The sequence below is a fragment of the Acanthochromis polyacanthus genome, chromosome 8 (genome assembly GCF_021347895.1).
Source record: "Acanthochromis polyacanthus isolate Apoly-LR-REF ecotype Palm Island chromosome 8, KAUST_Apoly_ChrSc, whole genome shotgun sequence".
NCBI lineage: Eukaryota > Metazoa > Chordata > Actinopteri > Pomacentridae > Acanthochromis > Acanthochromis polyacanthus.
The window spans coordinates 39473875-39501365 of record NC_067120.1 but is presented as its reverse complement, the minus strand read 5'-3'; the positions used below and the strand labels follow the sequence as shown (position 1 = coordinate 39501365).

The 27491-nt window shown below is 39.3% G+C and overlaps 1 protein-coding gene across 1 annotated transcript in view; it reads left to right on the top strand.

Moving 5' to 3' along the window:
- Positions 1-27491, top strand: part of syt9b (synaptotagmin IXb) — a 61929-nt gene that overhangs the window by 15320 nt on the left and 19118 nt on the right. The window contains exons 2-4 of the mRNA XM_022221103.2: positions 4954-5129; positions 10383-10600; positions 11728-12268. Coding sequence (XP_022076795.1) covers positions 4954-5129; positions 10383-10600; positions 11728-12268 — 935 coding nt within the window. The remainder of the gene's footprint in view (positions 1-4953; positions 5130-10382; positions 10601-11727; positions 12269-27491) is intronic.

Sequence of the window (27491 nt, the reverse complement as noted above, 5' to 3'; positions counted from 1 at the left end):
TCAATAATTTTTGTCATTTTGGACAAATGTGAGCTACATTGGACCATCTTTATCTTATTTTGAACAAATTTTAGGTTCCAGGTCATTTTGGACAATTTTTATCTTCTTTTGGACAAATTTTGAGCCATTCTGGACAAATTTCAGTTCATTTCAGACAAGATTTAAGTCATGTTTGGTGAAATGTCGACCAAAGACTGTGTTGTTCCATCCATATACAGTGGGTATGGAAAGTATTCAGACTCCTTGAAATTTTTCACTCTCTGTGTCATTGCAGCCATTTACCAAAATCAAAAAAGTTCATTTTATTTCTCATTAATGTACACTCAGCACCCCATCTTGACAGAAAAAAACTGAAATGTGTTAAAAAAGAAAAACTGAAATATCACATGTTCAGAAGTATTCAGACCCTGTGCTCAGTATTGAGTAGAAGCTCCTTTTCAGCTCGTACAGCCATGAGTCTTCTTGGGAATGACGCAACAAGTTTTTCACACCTGGATTTGGGGATCCTCTGCCATTCTTCCTTGCAGATCCTCTCCAGTTCTGTCAGGTTGGATGGTGAATGTTGGTGGACAGACATTTTGAGGTCTCTCCAGAGATGCTCAATTGGGTTTAGGTCAGGGCTCTGGCTGGGCCAGTCAAGAACGGTCACAGAGTTGTTGTGAAGCCACTCCTTTGTTATTTTAGCTGTGTGCTTAGGGTCATTGTCCTGTTGAAAGGTGAACCTTCAGCCCAGTCTGAGGTCCTGAGCACTCTGGAAGAGGTTTTCCTCCAGGATATCTCTGTACTTGGCCGCATTCATCCTTCCTTCAGTTGCAACCAGTCGTCCTGTCCCTGCAGCTGAAAAACACCCCCCCCCCCAACATGATGCTCCCACCACCATGTTTCACTGTAGGGATTGTATTGGGCAGGTGATGAGCAGTGCCTGCTTTTCTCCACACATACCGCTTAGAATTAACACCAAAAAGTTCAATCTTGGTCTCATCAGACCAGAGAATCTTATTTCTCATAGTCTGGGAGTCCTTCATGTGTTTTTTCAAACTCTATGCGGGCTTTCATGTGTCTTGTACTGAGGAGAGGCTTCCGTCGGGCCACTCTGCCATAAAGCCCCGACTGGTGGAGGGCTGCAGTGATAGTTGACTTTGTGGAACTTTCTCCTATCTCCTGACTGCATCTCTGGAGCTCAGCCACAGTGATCTTTGGGTTCTTCTTTACCTCTCTCACCAAGGCTCTTCTCCCACCATTGCTCAGTTTGGCTGGACGGCCAGGTCTAGGAAGAGTTGTGGTCGTCCCAAACTTCTTCCATTTGAGGATTATGGAGGCCACTGTGCTCTTAGGAACCTTGAGTGCTGCAGAAATTCTTTTGTAACCTTATCCAGATCTGTGCCTTGCCACAATTCTGTCTCTGAGCTCCTTGGGCAGTTCCTTCCACCTCATGATTCTCATTTGCTCTGACATGCACTGTGAGCTGTAAGGTCTTATATAGACAGGTGTGTGCCTTTCCTAATCAAGTCCAATCAGTTTAATTAAACACAGCTGGACTCCAATAAAGAAGCAGAACCATCTCGAGGAGGATCAGAAGAAATGGACAGCATGTGAGTTAAATATGAATGTCGCTGCAAAGGGTCTGAATACTTCTGACCATGTGATATTTCAGTTTTTCTTTTTTAATACATTTGCAAAAATTTCTACATTTCTGTTTTTTTCTGTCAAGATGGGGTGCTGAGTGTACATTATTGAGAAATAAAATGAACTTTTTGATTTAGGCAAATGGCTGCAATGACACAGAGAGTGAAACATTTCAAGGGTCTGAATACTTTCCGTACCTACTGTATATACTTACAGGAAATTTACAGAGACACAATACCATTGTTGTTTTAAAAAGTTGCATTTTTCCCCATTTTTAAGGCCCAATAAGTAAAAAAAAAATCCTCTGTTGGATCCATTTAATCATCCTGATCTGATGGAAACTGTTCTGTCTGAGTCCTCACTACAATTCATGGCTGTTGGAGTTTTATTTATTTATGGAGATATTGAACCTTTAAAACGGCTTCACAGGCTTTTTACTTTGAAAATACGTCTGAAAACAGAATAAATTCTCAAAATTTAGGAAAAAACATTTAGCAGAACTTAGTTTTAGGTGCCAAATAACAAATAAACAGAATCTGAGACTGAGCAGTGACATGTTTTTTCTATTTCGTCAGTTTTTTTCAATGTTTTTGTCATTTTAAACCCAAAGAGAGTCCAAATATTGGTATGGATGTGAGTAATTTTGAGTTTTAGTGTAAATGCGCTGTAAATACGGCACCCAGCAGCTGATTTACGATGACGTGGCACCGTGTCCTGACTGAAGAACCGGCCTTCCACGTTGTGTTTGCTGCTCTGTCGCTGATGTTGTGTTCTGGAGTCTGCAGGGCTTTGAACCGCACGAGGACTCTCAGAAATTCAGACGTATTTTTTCTTTCTGCCGATTCAAAGCGACGATCAGCAGAGGAGAACCGGAGAGCTCAGTCATTTCCAAGTCTTTAAAGAGTCTGACCTCAGCAGAGCTTTTAGTTGCTTCACTATCAGTTATTATCAGACGTCAGAGGAGGAAACGTCTCTGCTAATGGTCCCACAGACTCACATATCCGTCCATCAGGCCTCCAGTCCGGACACGAGTTTGCTTTATCTGGAGGGACAGAAATAATCTGCTGATTTTTATTTCAACTGCCCATTAAAAGCTGAAGAGAGTTTGGGGAAATTATTGGAAATGTGCATAAAATTAATTAAAAGTAAATGAAGTACAGAGAATGAATGAGTTAAGATGAATTTTAATTCAGGTCTGACTGGAAAAATGGTTGAAAATGAGCTGCTTTTAACAGCGACGTTTCTGTCTGAGTAACACTCAGTGCCTTTAATTTGTGCAGTTCAGTGAGGAGTTTTACGTTCTGTAAAATCTTTTAAAAAATAAAAATAAAACCAGCTCATTCTGAGGAGGTCGGTGGAAAGTAATTTTGCCAATCAGGGAAAAATAATTCTGTTTAAAATTTAAAAAAAAAAATCATATTTCAGACATTTCAAAAACAGAATTGATAATATTCTGAAAAATATTTTACAAAAAATCCACTCCTAAAATATCGAGAAAACAAATGTTATAAAGTCAGATTTGACAGAAAAAAATGAATTTTGACAAAATATTCCAAGAAAAAAGTTGAAATATTCTCAAGAAGTGTTAATATTGCTGACAGAAATTGGTATTAGGAATTCCTAAAAAAAAAAAAAGGAAATTGTTGTATCCCAAGAGAAACACATATTTTTTAAAAAATAAACAATATTAAAAAAATAAAAATCAAAGAAGAAAGTTGTATTATTCTCATAAAAGTATAATTATACTGACAGAAATTAGTGTAAGATATTTATTATAAAATAAATTTTATATATTTCAGTAAAAACATTGTTTTTTTCAATAAGAAAAATATTTGTGAACATATTTCAAGAATAAAGCTGTAATATTGTAAAAAAAAAAAAAAAAAAAGCATAAATAAGAAATGAGTATTGGGCACTTATTAATAACAAAAGTCATTATATTTAAAGTGAAACACATAATTTTGAAAAATTGAAAAATATTTTTAAATAAACAAAAAAGTCCAAGAATAAAGTTAAAATATTCTCAAAAAAGTATAAATATACTGACACAATTTAGCATTATCTATTTATTGTAACAGGAAGCTGTTATATTTCAAGTAAACCCACGTGTTTTTAAAAAAATAATCTTTTGCTTTCATTTTTTTAAATATTCCAAGAATAAAACCATAATATTCTCACAAAAAAAAAGTATAAATATGCTGACAGAAATTAATTTCAGGTATTTCTTATAAAAAGAAGGTATATTTGAGTAAAAACACTGTTTTTTAGGATTAAATCTAATTTCAAAAAACATATTTTGAGAAAATATTCCAAGAATAAAGTTAAAGTATTCAGAAAAAAAGCATAAATTTGTTAGTTAGGTTTAGTTTTTCTTATGAAAATAAATTGTTATTTTTAGTAAAACCAGACTTTCTTGAGCTTATATTGAAGGATCCATACAGCGGTATGCAAACGTTTGGGCACCCCTGATAATTTTCAAGATTTTCATTTATAAATCACTGGTTGTTCGGATCAGCAATTTCAGTTCAATATATCATGTAGCAGACGGACACAGTGATATATGAGAAGTGAAATGAAGTTTACAGGATTTACAGAAAGTGTGCAATAATTATTTAAACAAAAGTATGCAGGTGCATAAATGTGGGCACCCTTGTTGTTTTATTGATTTGAATACCTTTAGCACTAATTATTCTTCATTAATTAATTATAACTTCGTTTCACTTCTCAAATATCACTGTGTGTGCCTGCTATATGATATATTTAACTGAAACTGCTGATCCGAACAACCAGTGATTTATAAATGAAAATCTTGAAAGTTATCAGGGCTGCCCAAACTTTTGCATACCACTGTATATTAAACCCACATAACCTCCCTGTTAGAGCTCTGTCTAAGGCTGCATATAAATGTGGTTGATTCTCAGATTAAATTTGTGTTTTGGTTCCTTTTCCTTCTGTCCTCTGAGAGGCTTTACAGAGCTCGTAATAAAAGAGGATTAAACATGTGCCACTGAAAGGCAAAGGATAATTCTTCCAGACTGGTTGCAAACAGGAATTTTTAATCATCCAAATGGCTCCTTTAGTCTCCAGCGATCCGGCTGTTTCCAGTGTTTTCATATTTCATTCTAACACCTCGTCACTACGTTAACACTCGTTGATGGGTTTCTTCGTCGTTTGCCTTCGGTGAGAGTTTGTTACACTTTTTCCTCTCATTTAGCATTCTGGGTAAACACAGCCTGTCCTCCCCGAGGAGCTCGGCTTGTCTTTGGCAGCGTTTTTTCCTCTCTGGCTGATTCTGTGCTCACTGCTGCCTGAACCTCTCGTCTGCAGATGTGTCGGTGAGCCTGCTGTCCCTGCTGGTGACCACCTGTGGCCTGGCCCTCTTCAGCGTCTCGCTCTTCGTATCATGGAAGCTCTGCTGGGTGCCGCTCAGTGGACGCTTCCTCCCCGACGTCCTCAAGGGGGCGCACTTCCTGGGAGGAGACCAGCAGCCCGTCCTCACCGAGGTAAGGAAGAAGAAGATACATGACGAGGTAAAAGATAAGAAAACCAAAGTCTACATCCACTGGCACAGACCATAGATATCATGTCTGTAGTTTTCAGTGAGTCCTACAACTCATGAACTTTGGTTCTTTTCTAGATTCATGGTCTTCTGGATCAAAAATATACATACATGTTAACAATCTCCACAAACGTCTGGTTTATCTTTGACTCCTCTGGACAGAATTGGTTCAGTTCCACTAAATTTGTCTAAATTTAACTTGTTTCTTCAGGTTCTTGATGGTTTAAGTCAGGACTTTGGGGAGACCAGTCTTGAACCTTCATTCCAGCCTGATGGAACCATTTCTTTACCACGTCTGATGTGTGTTTGGACTCATTGTCTGGTTGAAACATCCAACTGTGTCCAAGATCAACCTTCTGATGATGGTTTTAGGTTTTCCTGAATAATGTGGAGGTGATCCTCCTTCTTCATTATTCCATTTACTTTGTGTTAAGCTCCAGTTCCACAGAGAATAATACTGCCACCTCCATGTTTGATGATAGGTTTAGTGTTCTTGGGGTTAAAGGAGTCTAAGATCTGCCCAAGACAGTCTGAAATCAGTCCTAAAAATGCTCAGAACCAGTCTGAAACCAAAGCTGAAACCAGTTTTAGAAACAGTGTGAAAGCAGTATTAAACAAGTTAAATAAAAGGTCAAATTCTGAACTAAATCCAAACTTAAACTACTAATAAAATAGTCCAAAAATTGCCAAAAATACAGTCTGAAACCAGTCCTCAGCCAGGCATAACAAACAGTTGTAAACTACTCCTAGAAGAGTCAGAAAACAGTGCAAAGCCAAACGTAAACTACTCCTAAAAAACGTCCAAGACAATCTGAATGCAGTCCGCATCTAGGACCAGATCCAGAATAAAATAAATCCGAAACCAACTTTAAATCACATCCAAATCCAGGAGAACCAAGACTGAAACCAAACATAAACCAGTCCCAACAAAGTCCAGAACCAGTCCAACATCCAGTCTGAATCCAGTCCAGAAGCTCTTCTAGAAAGCCCCAGAGCATGATACTGCCACCTCCATGCTTGATGGTAGGTTTGGTGTTCTTGGTTAAAGGCCTCACCTTCAGTTTTTCTTCCGTCTGACCACAGAACTTTCCTCCAGAAGGTCTTTTCTTTGTCCATGTGATCAGCAGCAGACTTGAGTGGAGCTTTAAGGTTCTGCTTCTAGAGGAAGAACTTCCTTCTCCATGGATCCTCTCAGCTCATGGTGATGGAAAACCCTGTCGACACCGACAGCTGTGTTCCAGCAGCTTCTCATTCATCCAGACCTGCTTTCTGATGGTTCTTGGATGACTCTTGACCATCCTGACCAATGGTCTCTCAGCAGCAGGTGGTAGTTTGTGTTTTCTTCCTGATGGTGGCAGTAACACAACTGGACCATGAATTTTATTCTGACAAACAGATGATTGTGGATCTGAAGCTGCTTTGAAATGGCTCCAAGTGACTTTCTGACTGGTTCAAGTCAAGGATTTTCTTCTTCAGATCTTTGCTGATCTCCTCAGACTTTTCCACTGTAGAGTTGGTTTAAACTGGATCAGAGGAGTCAGCAGCTGTAGTCGACTGGAATCACTCAGGAGAAGTTAAGAGGCCGTAAAACTGAGAAAATTAGGTTAACATAACTTTTTAAATCATCAAAATTGATCATTCAAGTTACTATATTTATATTTTTGACTCATTGGATTTTGTCATATTTCCAGAAGACCTTTAATAAACCCTTGGAAGAACTAGAATACCTGATTATTTTTAGTGACAAAGATTCATATGTTTCATTGATTCTATTAAAGAAATTTAAAAGTTCAAGGAGTCTTTGGAAACCCAAGATTAACATGATTTAAGTGGTCTTTAGAAATGTGTAGAAACTTTGGATCCTGTCTTTACATACAGATATGAGTTTAAGGAGTGGATCTAATGGGTTCTATTTAAATTGGCTCAGATGAGTCAGCAGCTGTAGTCATTCGTAATCACTCAGAAGAAGTTAAGAGGCCATAAAACTAAGATAATTTGATTAAAACAGCATCTTTACTCACAATGATAATTCAAGTTGCTATTTGTATATTTTTAACCCAAAAGACCTTTAATGCATCTATGAATGAACCAAAATACGTGTTTCAATGATTCTGTCGTACAAAATTTAGAATTATGGGGGTCATTGGATGCTCAACACTGATGTTTACAAGTGGATGTAAAGTAAAAGTAAAAAAGTTAAGCTGGCAGTTAAATGACTTAATATACCTGAAAAATTAGATCCACATTATGTGAACAATACTGGACATGAAAGTGAAATATCTCAAGCATAGCATATGTATAAGGAGCGCAACTTTCAGCATCAATGGCTAGATCATTTATGTTTGAGGAATAACAGTGAATTTTTAGGTTTTGTCCAGTGTTAGTTTGCACATTAGAGATGCTGATAGAGGATAGCACATGAAACCGAGATCTGCCACAATCCAAAGAGGGCAGTTCCAGTTAAACGATGCGCTTCTTAGAAAACCAGATACTCCAGAAATCCCCGGTGAGAATAATATTTCACCTTCCGTCTGCACCACAGTCTGTTTGCACGGCGAGGAGACGATCTGTCCCAAATCCAGACTTCAAACTGTGTGTGCTGCATATAATATTACTTTACAAGAAACTGTTGTTGCACTTAGCATTCACAAAAATAACTTTCTGTTTTACACTAACAGGAGATGATATCATGTTTGTTCCATCACACAGCCGCTGCCAGATTAAAATGAAAGCTCCTTTACAAGTCCTGACTTCACGCATACAGATGTTTTACCTCGTTTGTCTTACTTTTTCAGTAAAACAAAGTCAGAAATATATCAGTAGCTGCATTTCCATTACCCTTAGATATGCGCAAAATGTAAATAGTGCAATAAAAAACTGGTAATGGAAACACCTGAATTTCAAAAAAGGACTAAAATATCGCTAAAAAGTTTTTACGCTCTCATGAGGTGGTTTTTCAGACGTTTCGATATTGAAAAATATCGCAAAAGCGCAATGGAAACATTTTTTCTGCAATTATACATCATCGGACGTGACATACCTGGTCACATGACCAGTTCTCTTGGAGTAAACATGGTGCGGTACGTGTGGACAGAAGAGGAGACCGAGACTTTTCTTTCCATTATTCTTGAGAAAAACATCACTGCCATACTAGACAGCAAACAGCAGAGGAATGCAGAGTGTTAGAAGGAGATAGAAGCAGGTTTTGGGCGTCCATCTTCCTGCAGTGAAATCTCGCGGGATGATATTTTACGAGAGTTACAATGCTTCTGCCCAGAACAACCTTCAATGGAAACACGTTCAAAGCGCAAATATACTTTGTCGAAATTTTAGAAATATGGCTTTTTAAAACTGTAATGGAAACCCAGCTAGAAGCAAAGAAAAAGTTGAATTTCTTCCATCATTTATTTTACAAAAAATTATTTCTGACAAATTTTGGGCCAATTTGGACATTTTGTCAAATCATTTTTATAACAATTGTTGAAATTTTATGTCACTGAACAAAATATGAGCCATTTTGGACCAATTTTGAGTTCATTTAAATGCGGATATCTTCATATTTCCAGCCTCTGCAGACCTTTCCTCTCTACTCTGCTCATTAGCTGAACCAGAATGACATTAAAATTAATTCAGAATAATATGAAATTTGTCTTGACTCATAAATGATCCCACAGACACAAAAACTATCCAAAAAGATGAGGAAAGATCCAAGTTGACGTAAAACATGTTGGAAATGACAAGAAAATTGTGAAATGACTCAGAATTCACCCAAAATTACTGAAAACTGATGCAAATTGACTGAAGATTTGCAGAACAACATAAAATGAGTTCACGATGCTTCAAAAAATAATAGAAAATGACTCAAAATTTGTGCAAAATCACTCAAAAATGATCAAAATTTACAGGAAATTAGTTGAAAAAGAAATGAAAAATGTCCTAACTTGTCCAATTTTTGAGTTGACAATTGTCTAAAATTGTAAAAAGAAATGGTTCTGAACAAAATCCAGATTTAGTGTTTAGACTGAGACACTTGGATGGATGTAGAACTGATCTGGTGTCAGTTTTTACCAGAACTCAGATGTGTTTCTCCTCCTAAATGTTATGGTTCTATCTGCTGGACTGATGAAGTTCTGAGGCTCAGAAATGATGGAAAAAGTCCATTAAAAAGTGATAAATCTGGACCCTCCTCTGTGGAACTCTGGGAATATTCACAGGATGAAGGCAGAACTCTGAACATTGATAAAGTTACTGGAGTTGATGAACTTGATGATTCTGAAGAGGTTTGGGGAAACTTTTTCATATTTAGTTGATATATAGTATGAGCCATGTACTGTTTGGTTTTACAGTTTATTTTCTAATTGGTTTCATTGTAAACGCTCTTCTCTTCTAAAACCTGTCAGGAATCAGAGTGTTTTTGTGGATCTGTGAGACTCACGAATTCTTCGTCTGTTCCATTTCCTGTTGAGTAGCTGCTCAAGGCAAAGCAAATTTATTTATGCAGCACATTTCGGAGGCGATTCAATCTGCTTTACATAATTAGAGAAAAACTTCAGGGCGACTGTGTTATTAAAACTCACCACCAGAAACCATGTTAACTGCTAAATATCTTATGATTGAAGGAGGAGTTGGACAGTTTTTAGAAATTGCTCATTCTCTGCTGTCTGGAAAACTCACAGCGCTGAAGTGATGAAGAAGAAGACATTGAAGAAGACATAGCATTGATTTCCTGGTAGAAATGGTACAAACCTTAAGTCTTTTGGGAGAAGTTTTAGGTCTTTTTGGATTAGTTTTGATCATTATAGAGTTCTTTTCTGTATTTTGCACATATTTTAAGTCTTTTGGGATGAGTTTCAGTCCATTTTAGACCATCTTTATCTTGTTTTGAATTAATCTTGAGCCGTTTTGGACAAGTTTCAAACAATTTCAGACAAGATTCAAGTCATCTTTGATGAAATGCCGATCAAAGACTGTATTTTAGTAGAAATATGGATCCATCCATATAAATACACTTACAGGAATTTTATGGAGACACAATACCAAATATTTGAAAGTGCCAAACCAAATATTTTCTTAAACCTAACAAAGAAGTTCTGGTGTCTAAATCTAACCAAACTTTTTGTTGTCAAAGTGGGAACTCTGGCTATTTATGTTGACATTTCTACGCTGGTTTTCACAGTATTTCAATGTGTCTGTGCAGGTGGAAGGGGAGGAGAGGGAGTACAGCGAGGATGGCTGTGTGAAGGAGCCTTCAGGGCCGCCGTCGGGTGTCGGCGTCCCAGAATCTGGTCTGAAGATCAGCCATACATCGCCTGACATCCCCCTGGAGACCCAGACCAAGGTGGAGAAGAACCAGGTCCACACTCTGGCCAGGGACCGGGTTCAGAGGCAGATCACTGAGCCTACCTCCTCTGTACGGTCAGTACACCAAGATACCTGAAGATACTGTCCAGGTGTTGGTGTTGTTGGAAGAGTAAAGTTAGTTGTGGGTTTAAAGATACTTCCTGACTGAGTTGAGGGTATATATGTCAGATCTTAGGGAGCACAAACTTCTCTACTGTTTCCTTTCGAGAATGCAGATGTGGGTTTTAGGAAGACTGAATGGAAAATAGTCCAAATTAAGGAAGTCTTGATGTGATTTCAAAGATCGGACCAAGACATTTTCTACCTGATTGTATTGGCACGAACCTAAGTCTTATTCTTTGTTTAAATCCTCTGTCACACAAGTGTCCAAAAGACAGAGCTAAATTTGTAGAAGGAGGCTAAAGATGCTAATTTTGGCAAGTTTTCTTAAGCAATAATAAATATAAATTGAACATAGTGGACATTTAATCTGTACTGATGTTGCTGTTTTAGTCACAAGACACATGGTTTGGACCTTAAAGTCAGTTCTGGTGCAACTACCAGAGAGGAAATAGGAACACCGTCTTGGTTGATCCCCTTTTGTAAAAAGTATATGAGCTCTGGAGGTCATTAAGCAGAACAGAAGTCTTTGTCAGTGCTCTCTGCTTTCCAACATGAACTGTAGTCTGAGTGACGCCTCCTCTGGTCTCTACAGTATTAAGCAGGAAGAGGCTCCACCTGGTGGAACAACCAGGTACTACAGCTGATCTACAATACATTTACTGATGTAGAGAATACAGGTTTTCTACATCTGTTGGAGTTTGTGGAGCACACAGTAAATCTTACCCTCTAATACTGCATTTACCCTCTAAGACAACATTCACCCTCTGATACTACATTTAGACAGTGTCCTCCTGGAGCTTTACAACAAGGTTCCTGAACACCTGTATAATCACTAAGGAACAGACTGGATGCAGAAATAAGCTTTTTTCTCAATGCATTGCAAAGATGTTCCATTGTCAAGCAGATACCATGGACTTATTTTAATAACTTTATTGCCCTGGAGGACAAGGGGTATATTATGTATGATAATGGTATGGGATTAGGGTTCAGTATCAGCAAATACCAAATATTAATGAAGAGGGCCAAAAAAACAGGACACTGATGGGGACATCAAGTCTTAAAATGAACCTCTGTTACAGGCACAACTCCATCCGCCGACAGATGAACTTGTCTAATCCGGACTTCAACCCAGCTCAGTTCCAGCGTCAGGAGTCTCTGTCTGGTTTGGGTCGGATCAAACCAGAACTCTACAAGCAGAGGTCAGTGGATGCAGAAGACGGGCGCCGGACCGACAGCTGTGGGCGTCTCCACTTCATCCTCAAGTTCGACTTTGACCTGGAGCAGCTGATCGTGAAGATCCACAAGGCCCAGGACCTTCCCGCCAAGGACTTCTCAGGGACCTCCGATCCTTACGTCAAGATCTACCTGCTGCCTGACCGCAAAACCAAGCACCAGACCAAGGTGCACCGAAAGACACTCAACCCAGTGTTCGATGAGGTGTTTCTGTTTCCCGTGGCTTACGCCGAGCTCTCAAACCGGAAGCTGCACTTCAGCGTCTACGACTTCGACCGATTCTCTCGGCATGATTTGATCGGTCAGGTGGTGGTGGACAACTTCCTGGATCTGGCCGATTTTCCACGGGAGACAAAACTGTGCCGGGACATTCAGTATGTGACCTCGGTGAGCGAATTATTAATTTCTCTACTTCTATCACTATCTGTCTTTACACATTAACTAGTATAGAATGTCATTCTTTACTTTTAGTATGGTAAGCTTGTAATTCTGTACATATAACACCAACATCTAGACCTCTATGAACACCAGCATCTAGACCTCTATGAACACCAACATCTAGACCTCTATGAACACCAACATCTATGTCTGAATTGATCTTATGTCTGAATTCTTGCTTGTGTTGTACGTCGCTTTGGACAAAAGCGTCTGCAAAATTAAATTGTAGAATTGTAGAATCTAGACCTCTATGAACACCAACATCTAGACCTCCGTGAACACCAACATCTGGACCTCTATGAACACCAACATCTAGACCTCTATGAACACCAACATCTAGACCTCTATGAACACCAACATCTAGACCTCTATGAACACCAACATCTGGACCTCTATGAACACCAACATCTAGACCTCTATGAACATCTAGACCTCTATGAACACCAACATCTGGACCTCTATGAACACCAACATCTAGACCTCTATGAACATCTAGACCTCTATGAACACCAACATCTAGACCTCCATGAACACCAACATCTAGACCTCTATGAACACCAACATCTGGACCTCTATGAACACCAACATCTAGACCTCCATGAACACCAACATCTAGACCTCTATGAACACCAACATCTGGACCTCTATGAACACCAACATCTAGACCTCTATGAACACCAACATCTGGACCTCTGTGAACACCAACATCTAGACCTCCATGAACACCAACATCTAGACCTCTATGAACACCAACATCTGGACCTCTATGAACACCAACATCTAGACCTCTATGAACATCTAGACCTCTATGAACACCAACATCTAGACCTCCATGAACACCAACATCTAGACCTCTATGAACACCAACATCTGGACCTCTATGAACACCAACATCTAGACCTCTATGAACATCTAGACCTCTATGAACACCAACATCTAGACCTCTATGAACACCAACATCTGGACCTCTATGAACATCAACATCTAGACCTCTATGAACACCAACATCTAGACCTCTATGAACACCAATATCTGGACCTCTATGAACACCAACATCTAGACCTCTATGAACACCAACATCTGGACCTCTGTGAACACCAACATCTAGACCTCTATGAACACCAACATCTGGACCTCTATGAACACCAACATCTGGACCTCTATGAACACCAACATCTAGACCTCTATGAACACCAACATCTGGACCTCTATGAACACCAACATCTGGACCTCTGTGAACACCAACATCTAGACCTCTATGAACACCAACATCTAGACCTCTATGAACACCAACATCTGGACCTCTATGAACACCAACATCTGGACCTCTATGAACACCAGTTTGTTTCCTACCAATGAGTTCACATCAACATTTAGACTAAATATCTGTATATATATAAATAATGGGCAAATTTTGAATCCTTTTGGACAAATTTCAAGTAAGTTCAGACAAGATTCAAGCCATCTTTGGTGAACTGTTGACCATAGTCTGTATTTTTGGTAGAAATATGGATCATCCATATATATATATATATATACTTACAGAACTTTATGGAGACGTAATGCCACCATGGATTGAAAGTTTTGCTTGTTTTTCCATTTTCAAAGCCCAGCAATTAAAAATCTGGCATCTGCTGGAACCATTTGATCATTCTGATGTGCTGGAAGTAGTTCTGTCTCATCAAACTTCATGGCTGGTGGAGTTTTATTTCAGGAGATAATGAACCATTAAAATGGCTTCAAAGGGTTTTTGATGGCAAAAATGTAAAAATTTGCATAGGAAGTCCTCCAATTTTTTTATTTTTTACAGAACTTAGTTTTGGGTCCTAAAGTGCACATAAGTGATGTATGAACAAAATCTGAGACCATATCCCCAGAATCCTGAGTCTATTTACTGTTTCCTCCATCACGGTACACTGATTATCGCTGGGTTTTCACCAATTCTTTGACATTTTATTGACTAAACAGTTAAAGAATCAACAGATTTACCAATGATTAACACAGCTGTAGGTGCAGTCTTAGTTTGTAGGTTGATAAATTTGCAGCAGCCTTTACTTTGCATGGAATCTGCTCAAACTATCAAAAAGAGCCAAAACTACTGTAAGATCCTCTTAGAACAGCGGAGGGAGGAAAACATATCAACGGACTCGTATCTAATTTCCTCTCCGAGTGGAACTCATCTGTGGTTTTTAGAGGTAGAGACACAGAAATATACTTAGATGCAGTTAATGTTTAATGAAAGCAATGGAAACACTTGGGGTAGTGACCCAGATCTGCAGCGACATCAGGCTGGGCTTGGTTTGACAGAGATACAGCGACACCGTCTATATTACATTATTCACTTGGATAAATCTACAGCGGCGGAGAGGAAGTTAGATCCTCCTGCCAGGGAATTCCTCCTCATCTGCCGGCTCAGTTTGACATAGAAGCTCCTTTTTTCTTCTTGTTTATGGGCAAATTGTGGGATCACAGCATGCAGTAATCATGAACAAGATCACATGTCAACACTTCTTGGGATTAATAAAGACTATTCTGCATATCCAGGCGGTCTTTAATTAACTGTTAATCTTTTATAAAGTGGCAAACGTCAATGAGAATCGGTGAATAGCCAGCAAATACACTACTCTCAAACACTTCTCCTTTGAAATCCTTCCTCAGAATAGAAATCATAGCAAATATCAGACCTGGGCGATGAAGCTAACAACATTTATCATCGTTATGAATAATTATTGATCCTTTTTAATATATATATATATATATATATATATATATATATGTACACTTCAGAACTTAAGAATTAAAACTAGGAATCATACAGTCATAAAGAAATCAAACATCTTCAGGGTATTTTTAAGCTGAAAAACTTTAAAACATTTTCTGGGACGTGAGACTTTCATAAATTTGTCTGAAAGGACTCGAAATTCATCTAAAATTAATCAAAACATGTTCAAAATGTCTCAGAATTAATCCAAAATCACTCAGAAACTCTAAAAATGTCTGATCCATGAACAAAGATCACCAAATGTGCTGCTATTGTCTCTAAAATGACTGAAAATGCATCTAAAATTAATTTAAATTCGTCCAAAGTAACTCACAATTTGATGAAATTGGCTCTAGAACTTTGAAATGTCTGAGCCATCAGCAACGTTCACCAAATGTTCTGCTGTTGTCAAAAATGACCTAAAAAAGATTAAAAAATTATCAAAATTTGTCCAGTATGATTCAAAATCTATTTTAAATGCTTCAAAACTTGGCCAAACTATAACAAAATGTGTTCAGATCGACCAAAATTTGTCCAAAATGACTTGAAAATTGTTGAAAATGGCTCAATGCAGCACCTTTAAGTGAAACTATTAGGTAGTGTCTACGGATACGGCACTTTCCATTTGCCAGACAGATACGGACCCGTACGCGAGTCTCGCGAGTCAAGAAGCTGCTAACCACTGCAAACTGTTGAAAGGTAAGCAAAGGTTAAGGTTAGGGTTAGTGTTAGGGTCAGGTTTAGGGTCCGTACCTGTAGTACCGATGCTACGGGTCCGTACAGCTAGCGTCTACCAGGAGTCACGTGACCAGATCTCGCGTATCTGATTGGCAAATGGCAAGTGCCGTATCCGTAGTCCACAGGCTACGGGTACGGGTCCGTACCTCTAGCAACAACCTTACTATTAAGCTTTCTAATGAATAATTTTCCTATTATCATTGATACAGTCAATTACCGCTACAAATCACAATCATTTTATGGCCCTGTCTTTGCAGATTCTCCCAAAACATCCAGATTATAGTCACTGGAGACAGAAGTGAGCTGGTGGAACCGAACAGATTTATCAAAATAAAACTCCTTTGGATGAATCTTTGGATTCATTCATGTCTCTTGAGCGTTTTCATCGTGTTTATGTTACTTTATCAGTTCCTCAAAGCTCTTAATGGCCTTTTCTTTGTCATTGTCCTGAAGCTTTCTACTCTTTGAAAATTAACTTGACCTGTTTTACAGATAATATAACAGATTTGACTTCTCCTGTGTTTATTCTCCAGCCTTGACTCGTTCCCTCTGATTCCTTCAACACAAACTCTACTTGTGAACAGAAAGAGGCCATTTGAAAGAGTAGAGAGACTGAATAAAGAACATCAATGCGACGTTCAATGAAACTGTGTGGAGCTTAGCTAAAGAAAGGGTCACGACTGCCAATTCAATTGACGTTTCTTCTGCTTTGTCTTTGTTTCGCTGCTCAGACGGATGGATTGAAGCAGCAATGTTCGTCCTTGTCAACAGGATTCAGGCGCCACTGTAGCCTGTTGGGTTTTATGATTACAGCAGCACTTTCACAGAGACTTGATTATGAAACGGGAAATCGTGTTTACCAAATGCTTGGAATTGTAGCATGTTGGACACAAGTTTGACAATATGGATGGTATCGTTGGCATCTAGAAGTCATGAAGCTAACTATTCACCACGCTAATGCTAATGCAAAATGAAAAGAGGTGGATGTTGGGATTAGCATCTTTTCTCAGATGTCAGAATTATGAAGAAAATTTTGTGTTTGAAATGGCAAAAAAATTAAAACCAATTGATGGAAGAGACTTTGAAAGCAACCAGTGGACATACATGTGGTTCTATTCATGCTACAGCATGTACATGTTGTTCTGCTATACAGGCAGTCATACAGCACTGGCATAGCACAGGGTTTCTAGAGATTTTATCATTTTTAACTGTGTTTGGGCTTGAAAATATCTACAAATCAAAGCTCGTCCAAAGTCCTGCAGCAACTGCTTCAGTTCCAACTGTTTATGACCAAAAATCTGCAAAAGTATCGGCCTAACCCTGAGTTCAGGTCTACTTTGTGCAGCACTTTATGGCAAATGTTAGCATGCTAACACACTGAGCCACCATAGCCATCATGCTATGAAATCTTATAGCTGCAAAACATTAGCCTTTGTCATTTACTGCCTTCAAACTGGAACTCTCCAGCTTGTGATTACGACATGGGAAGTCTTGTGCGCTGAATGCTTGGAGATAAGGTGGTACGTCAGATATAATTTAGAGAATATGGACGGTGTTGTTAATGTTTAGAGTCCGTGAGGCTAACCATTTAGCATGCTAATGAACGATAAATGCAAAGGCTATTGGGACTATCAACATCTTTCTGAGACTTTTTTCTGTTCTTGAAAACAGATATTTTTGCTTATATCATCACATGTGTAAAGATTCTCTCGTTTTGATGGGATTTCCATAAAAACTGAACTGAACTGAGGGTTTCTGAGGAACCTACCCCAGTGTTTGGAGTTTGGCCATCGCTTTAAAACCAGCTTCACAGCTGCTGCTCATCATTTAATGAAGTTCAAAGCCAGAAAATCCTCATTAGCTGGGTCAGAACCAAACCGGCTCTGACCTGTTTGTGGTTTAAAGAGCTAAAGAGGGTCAGTAGAAGTGGGTTAGACCTTCCTCTGAGGCTGAAGCTCTTCTGTCTCCAGCGTCAGAGTAAATATAATCCTTATTAATCATCCATTACCAGCAGACTGCAGTCAACATTGTCAACTCTAACTTCAAACAAGCTCTGGGACACTTTCTCTGCAAAAAAAATGTTAAAAAAATACATTTTTAATTCAAATTCTTAACAATTTACAGTTGCAGTTTCTTTATACCCGCTGTCAAAAGTTTTGAGACGGGTTCTAATTTATTTGAATGACAAAGTGTCTCAAAACTTTTACCAGGGGGTGTAATTTTTTTCTTTCTTTTTGTTAAATTACAGCTAACATCCCATAAAAGAACCAAAAAATAATTAATTTACCTGCTCAACATAAAAAGTGTCCAAAACTGTAAATAACATCCAGATTAAAAATCTGTGTTTTTAACTTAAAAATAATTAGGAATTAAATAACTTCATATTTATTATTTTCTCGTCAAATAGCTGTAATGATATTTAAATACAGCAAAAAAAAAAAAAAAAAAAAAGGCCACACGCTGTAAAAAATCTAATTACTATTTGTAAGAATGTAGATGTTTTATGTGAACTAATTAAATAAATATTCTATTCTTACGGGAAAATTTGAAAACTCACATTTATGATAGTAGTCCATTTGTTTAGATCCATACGACACCTAATTTGTCTTTCAAATGATGGCAGATATCTGTAAAATAATGTTTTGCACATTTTTTAGTCAAAACTTGTAAAAAAAAATTGTATTTGTAAAAATTTTTTTTTTTTTTTACAGTTTGAGCACCTTTCTTGAGGGTTAAGATGCAAATTTATACATTTATTTTTGTCATTTTACTAGATATGTTTTGGAATTCAATAAAACGGAAATTCTACTCAGATAAAACATGTATTTATTTATTTATTTTATAGTGTAACTACGCTTCAAGAACTATGGAGTCCTTCTGTGGAGGTCTGATGTTACACCAAACCCCTATTTACATGTGTATACACAAAAAACAGGGATGTGAGGTTGTTTTTGCAGGTCTGTTTACTGAGATTTGTGTTAACATGTGCGTCTCAGGGTTTTACATGCGTGTTGGCGGCCCAAAGAAACGCATCAATATGTAGTTTCTCCTTAATCTCCGTCGGTGTCCCCAGCAGAACTGGGTCAGCTCTACTGGGAGGAACTCTGAGCCGGTCTAGGTGCATTAATCACGGCTGCTGCACACAGTGAGCCTCCAGCCAAACCCGGACACATGCACCAGACTGAAACGTATACATCCAAGCTGCACGCTTATAGAATAACAAATGAGCTTCTTGTGTAATAATAAGGCCGCTCTGGGGGCTTAAACTTGTGACTGCTGATTAGTGTTTGCAGTTAAAATTAGAAGAATCCAACCTGGAAGCTGTAACACCTCCCTGTTAATCCACACATGCTATTAATTACAGGAAAAGTAATTAAAATCCTCGTCTGGAAGCCACACGGATCTCAGCTGGCTCAGAAGGACTGATTATGACTTTATATCAGTGGGATTCTTTGTGTCCCACAGTCACAGAGAAGTCATTTAGAGTTACCAACAGCACTGCCATAAAACAGCAGGTTTTCTGACAACTTGGAGGAAAAAAACTTAGAGAAAAAACAAAGTTTGCTCTTGGACAAAACTTATTTAGTTTAAACAGTTTCTTTTAACTGATAGTCAACCACAATGACAATAAAATACAAAATGAATCAAATACAGTGGAAAATCTTCTATATGCCAATAAAAGTAAGCAAAATCAGCTCTGGTACAAAACAGGAAAAGCACGGTGAAGGCAGCATCATGACGTGAAGCACGGTGGTGGCAGCATTATGACGTGAAGCACGGTGAAGGCAGCATCATGACGTGAAGCACGGTGAAGGCAGCATCATGACGTGAAGCACGGTGGTGGCAGCATCATGATATGAAGCATGGTGGTGGCAGCATCATGACGTGAAGCACGGTGAAGGCAGCATCATGACGTGAAGCACGGTGGTGGCAGCATCATGACGTGAAGCACGGTGGTGGCAGCATCATGATATGAAGCATGGTGGTGGCAGCATCATGACGTGAAGCACGGTGTAGGCAGCATCATGACGTGAAGCACGGTGGTGGCAGCATCATGATATGAAGCATGGTGGTGGCAGCATCATGACGTGAAGCACGGTGAAGGCAGTATCATGACGTGAAGCACGGTGGAGGCAGCATCATGACGTGAAGCACGGTGAAGGCAGCATCATGACGTGAAGCATGGTGGAGGCAGCATCATGACGTGAAGCACGGTGGAGGCAGCATCATGACGTGAAGCACGGTGAAGGCAGCATCATGACGTGAAGCACGGTGGTGGCAGCATCATGATATGAAGCACGGTGAAGGCAGCATCATGACGTGAAGCACGGTGGTGGCAGCATCATGATATGAAGCATGGTGGTGGCAGCATCATGACGTGAAGCACGGTGGAGGCAGCATCATGACGTGAAGCACGGTGAAGGCAGCATCATGACGTGAAGCACGGTGGTGGCAGCATCATGATATGAAGCACGGTGAAGGCAGCATCATGACGTGAAGCACGGTGAAGGCAGCATCATGACGTGAAGCATGGTGGAGGCAGCATCATGACGTGAAGCACGGTGAAGGCAGCATCATGATATGAAGCATGGTGGTGGCAGCATCATGATATGAAGCATGGTGGTGGCAGCATCATGATATGAAGCATGGTGGTGGCAGCATCATGATATGAAGCATGGTGGTGGCAGCATCATGACGTGAAGCACGGTGGTATCAGCATTAAGATGTGAAGCAACTCGCAAAGAATAAAAACTGAATTTAAAGCTGCTGTTTAGTGATTGACCTGACAAAATTTGTCGTCCAATTTTATGTATATTTGTAAAATGTAGACTTTATAGATCAAATAACCACTTTCTTTTGTGTGAACATGAGTAAATTCAGTGAATTTACTTTATTTGGTCCAACTTTGGTGAAATTTGAGCTACGATTTGACCCTTTGATTGATACCAACCTGTAGAAAGCTGAAACTGTATGTCCTCCAACTAAACTGTGTGAGATTTTTATTCATTAGCGACTACTGACGGGTGTTTTTTCCTTCTTCTGTAACTTCTAACTGAATGAAATCAACCAAGCAGAGCGCAAAGAAAGCAGAAGGAGGCTAATCGTTATTGACTGGTACCATCTTGTTTTAGTTTACTGATCCGAGAAACTGTGCCACATTCACTTTTACGCTAAGTTAGCAGATAAAGTGCATTTTGAACTTTATTCCTTTCCTGTCTTCTGTTTAAACCACTCTTGATTTGTGACATATTAGCGATATTGAGCTAAAATGCTACTTTGACGTTTAAAGGTGTAATTTAATGAGAGGAAACTCCTGAGACTCACTGATCAGTCCCGGCTCAGTGAGCACCCATGAATCATTTAACTGTGTTGCTTTTGCGTATTGAATTCTTGCCAGTTGATGGTTCCATCTTTTCCTTCTTGTGTTTAACGATTTTGGGAGCTACATCTTGGCTCGTCTGCTGGGGGATTTTCCGTCTTGTTGCTTCGTCCTCGTTCGACGGAAGATTTTTTGGCGACAAAGACGACGAAGAGCTGGGAGATGCTGGACCCTGAAGGGCCAGTCGATAGTATTGACTGCAGTCTGGTTGGCCGTAATTAGGACCTTGATGAATGGGGTCAGGCTGAACACTAAAACTGTGTCTATGTGTGCGTTTGTTGTTAATTCATTGAAGGAGCTTCCCATTTCCCAACTATGAGAAATGACACCATACAACAAGCACTCGTCCTTCCATTTGCCCATATTGACTAAGTGAGAAATATGATTCTCCAAACACTTACGGCCAATTGAGTCATTGGGGGAACGCTAACAGGGCAAACATGCATGGACTGTATGCACACATGGTGGAAGTGTGTCTACTTTCCTACCGTTTAGTTGTATGTTGTAGTTCATCCTCACTTAATCTGCCATTAAGCCTCATGTTTCTTAATTTCTGTCTTTAATAACTACCAATGACATTTTGTAGATGTACAGTATACAAAATAAATTAGCCAAATGGTTCAAAATAATGCTACCTGTATCATTTTTAACTTGACAAAAAGTGTTTCCGCTCATGAACAGTCGAAAAGGAATGCTTTTGAGAGGCCATATTGTCAACATAGACCCCAGAGTAGGTCCTCAATGCAACAAAAGTGAATCCAGCTGGGATCACATGTGATTTCCAATCAGCCAAACTGAATGCACATGCTTCTAAAATGACCCGTGAACAGCAGAACTTTCTCGGTTTTGTGTCAACATCCATGTCTTCATCATGGCTCCACACGAAAAAGAAATTTCTAGTAAAATCTGACTGTGATGTTTCAAAGATGGAAAAGAAACCTGGAAGATCAGCTAAAAACTGGTGGAAGAACAGCTGCAGCAGTCATCAGGAGTCATAGTACCACCAATCAGTCCTCCTAAAATGGCTCCATGGACAACAAACTACTATCACAATCCAGCTGCTTCAGACTTGGCTCAGGGGTTATCAATGGAAACCAGAGTTAGTGTGAAGCTCAGACAGTGTAAAGAACACTTCAGAACATCAACCTCTATGGATGGAGGACAAGAACAAATATCTTTCAGTTGAAAGTTTGCTTAAGAACATAAAAAATAGCCTGATGAACGTTGGAGAACATTCTGTGGTCAGCTGAAGATGAATTAGTTGGGTTCAGATGGAGTCCAGCATGTTTGGTGTGAACTTGGTCAGGGCGACCACAGTGGATGTGTAGTCCTGACAGTGAAGCACGGAGGTGGAAGTATGATGGCATGGGGCTGCAGGAGTGAAATGGATGTTGATGCACCGTGAATGTCTGTGGATAAATCAGAATACTGTTTGATAAGATGACTCCCAACCTGTAGAAGCTTGAAGAAGAGGAACATTCCAGCATGAGAACCATCCAAACAACAATATTACACAAAAGTTTCTACAGAGGAGATGCTACAATCTGGACAAGTATGCAGCCTGAGTTGAATCCAGTAGAACATATTTGTGGTAACGTAAAGAGAAATGTAGAGCAACACAACCCTTCCGGAGAAGAGCAGCTGAAATAATTATCTTTAAAGAATGACGGAACATCTTTTCTTAAACAATAAAAGGTGGAATTTGTAATACAGTGACTGTTGGTTTCTGTTAGTAGTAAGTAATGAAGCAGACTTCTATCTGGAGCCAACAGGTGACTAGCTTAGCATAAGGACAGTAAACAGGGAGCACAGGTAACATTTAACAAATACAGAACACCACTAATGCTCACAAGCAAGATTTTGAACCTTGAAGAGAACCAGACTGTTCCGCCCCATTTCCAGTCTTTATGCTAATCGTTAACATAAAGCCCATTGGCTCTAAATTCATATTTAGTGTACAGACATGATCCCAACTCCTGGCAAAAACAGCATATTTCTTAAAATGCCGGCTCTCTCATTGCCAACCTACCTTTCAGCATCCAATCACAAGGCTTAAAATTCTGCTGAGACTTAAAGTTGCCCTATGGACTTTTCTAATTCCGTCTACGTTTAGTATTCATCGCCGAGACTCATTGTGTGTCCTTGAGGTCTGACTAACATAGCCAATGCATTTTCTTACTCATAAAACAACTACAAAGCAGTTTTTCCGAGTAAGTCTCGCAAATTATTTAACTCTGGTGGAATCTGAGAGACGAATTTGCCCTCCTGACCGAACCAAGCCGTCCTTTGAGGAGGCAGGGAACCCTAGAAGCCGAAACGTTTGAAGCCTTAAGATTTGTGGTCTCATCATTGGGAAATGATTTCCTGCCAACCGAAACAGAAGCTCACGGTACAAATACTCAAAATACTAAATAATTTATGTGCTTATTGGGACAGACTAGGCATCTCCTTGACACTCTGAATGAATTTCCAGAAATCATTTTAGAGCATCCCGAACCTTCAAGCATGTTCCAACAGCAGAGAGCACCTCTGTAGAACCTCTTTCATTGTTTTTGATCAGGGAAAAAGGTATTTCTCAATGGCTTTACAAAATTGGGTCTAAATGTTGATTTAGAGTTTGTTTGTTTGTTTGTTTGTTTTATTTCATTCATTTGTAAAATAAAAAAATGTTTCATGTAAATACAGACAGTCACCAAACATGAATGAAAGGGAGCAGAAAGAAGACAAGTCTTATTATGTCTGCCCCTTTATCCCTAGAAATCAATTACAAAAAAAGTGAACTTAAAAACAATAATAGAGAACAACAAGCACCATTTTTTTCACCTCAGCAGTTTTTTTCTCACAAGCATCGCCAACGTCAGTGTAGAACTCGTGCTTACAGAACTTTAGCTGCGTCTGGTAGTGGCTATTTTGTCGCACTCTGCATTAATGTGGCAGTCAAAGCTGTTGGATTGAACACCTAATGGAAACAGGAAGGCTGAAAGTGCAAACATGATGTGAAGCATGGTGGTGGCAGCATCATGATGTGAAGCATGGTGGTGGCATCATGTTGATGTGAAGCATGGTGGTGGCAGCATCATGATGTGAAGCATGGTGGTGGCATCATGTTGATGTGAAGCACGGTGGAGGCAGCATCATGATGTGAAGCATGGTGGTGGCATCATGTTGATGTGAAGCATGGTGGTGGCAGCATCATGATGAAGCATGGTGGTGGCAGCATCATGATGTGAAGCACGGTGGTGGCAGCATCATGATGTGAAGCACGGTGGTGGCAGCATCATGATGTGAAGCATGGTGGTGGCATCATGTTGATGTGAAGCATGGTGGTGGCAGCATCATGATGTGAAGCATGGTGGTGGCATCATGTTGATGTGAAGCATGGTGGTGGCAGCATCATGATGAAGCATGGTGGTGGCAGCATCATGATGTGAAGCACGGTGGTGGCAGCATCATGATGTGAAGCACGGTGGTGGCAGCATCATGATGTGAAGCACGGTGGTGGCAGCATCATGATGTGAAGCATGGTGGTGGCAGCATCATGATGTGAAGCACGGTGGTGACATCATCATAAGATGAAGCGCGGTGGTGACATCATCATGATGTGTAGCATGGTGGAAGCATAATGATGTGAAACTCCTAATAAGTACATTATTTGGGAGTCCAGTATTATTTTGTGAAGTAGATTTCGGTTTATCATCTTAAGAAATGTCTTAAATTACTGTAATAAATTGTAGAAAACCCTTCAGTATCGATCTCAGACCTACATCTACTTTGGTTGTCGTGTCCTTAGAGATTATAGAAAACAGATGAACATTTAGATGAATGAGAAATGACAGAATCTCTTGTAACACGAGAGGTAAACTATTTGGAGTTAGTGAATATTTCTTTCAAAACAAATGGAGTCTCTTTGAACTTGATCAGAATATCTTCCCGTACAGCTGCATGTACAGTCGTCTCACTGCTGTTTACAGTTATTAGGATGCTTTAGGCCTTCAGACCTGATTCTGCCAGCCTCTATTTATCCTCACAGCCGAAGCTGAGCCGAGGCGACGAGTCGTTTCCTTCCACCGAGTTCATCCAGGCAGATATTTACTGATTGGCTCTCATGTAACAGGATCTCCGGTGTTTAAGTGAGCTGAATAAACGCTTTGCTTTTTGTCCTCGTGGCTCCGAGCCACTCCAACAGCACTACAGCACGAAAAACAGAGAAGTTTATTTCAACACCAAACTCCAGGACGGCGCACAACTTTGTAGAAGACAAACACTTTGTACAACCAATCGATGAGGCTTCTCTATCTGCTGACCAGCAATCTGATAAAGGATTTAATCTGCGTATGATAAACAGAATAGATAATACAGAACACATTGTATGAAAACTGTGTTCAGATCTAATAAAAGAATGAACCAGTTTGCCATGGATACAGCTTCAGCAGTCAGAACATGGTGAAACAGACTATTCTTAGACTGCTTTACGCATTTTTAACACCAGTTTAAGAGGAATTATTCTCAATGCTCCAAAAAGTAAAACTGACAAATGCTCGCAGTGAGTTTGTGCAGAATAAACTTCACAAAGAACAATAAAACATGGTGAAATTTAATGCTTTTTAACTGTATATTATATAGATATATTAATATTTTCCAAGGTCCAGGCCCTGAAGTACACGGGGGTGAGTTGCATTACTTTTTCCAGCGTATTAAAACCTCACACGTATAGAAGATACCTACATGAATTTATCAAGGCATGAAGTTATGAAAGCTTAAAAATGCTGGAAAAAGTAACTTAACCCACCTCTATGTTCTTCAAGGGCCTGTAACTCTAAAATTTATAATTTATCTAATATAATTATTAATAAGATTTCTGTATCACTGCCAGATAGCGGCAAAGCGTCACTGTAACCATGACAACAAGTGGACACTACGTCAGCTGCCTGCTGATGATCACATGATTGTGATCCTTCTACAAATCCACTGCTGAGGACTTATCAGGACTTACTGTTGTGGCATTTTAAGACTGAACAAATGATAAAATAAGATGAATAGGATGTGTAAAGCAAATTTTAGAGCAAGCAATGATAAGATTGGAAGAGCTAACGTGTTAACTGAATTTATGAATACACTAAATAATCCTGTGGAGAACGGCAAACCAACGGAAGCCCATGAAGTCCATATGAGACGTTAAGACCAGAGGTGCATGCCCGCTGTTCGTCTGTACTCGTGAATTGAGACCAAGGTCAAATCATGCTAACCTAGCAGATATAAAAAAGAAGAGGTGGTTAAACTTTTGATTTGATTACACCATATGCATCCTGATTGAGTCTAAGACGATGGATTGTGGTTTCTCAGAGCTGAAGAAAAGTGTTTAGAAGAAGGTATAAAAGACGATGTAACGCTTTGTGTGGTCTTTTAAAATCTCAAGGTTTTGCTCACGTTTGTTCTTACAGCCTCTCTATTGAATAAACATGATTCACGTCAGACTCTGAAGACTGCTTGAAGACTCTCTCGAGAGCTTTTTGAAGACTCCAAATTTTGATCCAGAATTGATTTTTGACTACCATAATTTCCAGATTATTGAGCGCACCTGAATACAAGCCACATCCACTAAATTTAAAAAGAAAAAGTTTTGTACTTACATGAGCAGCACAAGTCTATAAGCTGCACAATGTAACATGAGATATTTACACAGAAAGATCCTTTTAACTTTTAATTAAATAAATGCTTTTTTCCCGAACACGGCAGTAACACAGTCAGTTCACGCTGTCGACTCCAACGTCTCACCATTGAGTCATTGATGCCAAATTTACGTGCAGCAGCTCTATTTCTTTCTTCAACAGGCAGATCGTTTGCCTTTAGCTTAAAAGCTGTACCATATGCATTTCTTCGTGTGTTTTCCATGATGAGAGTGTGTGCATGAAGCGCAAAATGACCGATCTGAAGAATTTAGTGTGTGTGCGTTAGATTTAATTCGAACAGTTTCATTGGTCTGATGTGACGAAGCTCAACGTATTGACGGCATGAAGCTTGCCCGTAAAAATCTATACATTAGCCGCATCGTTGTATAAGCCGCAGGGTTGAAAGCATGAGAAAAAAGTAGCGGCTTATAGTCCGGAATGTACAGTACATGTTTGACAAAGCTGCCTGATCATCACTGGCCTTTAGCAGGCGGACTGAGTCACAGCATGATCCGTCAGAAATGATACAAGGAACAATTGATTAAATTGTGGGGGTGTTTCTGAGTCCCATCAATTCCCGCCGCCCACTACATATTTAGGCCTCACCATTTGGTATCTGTACAT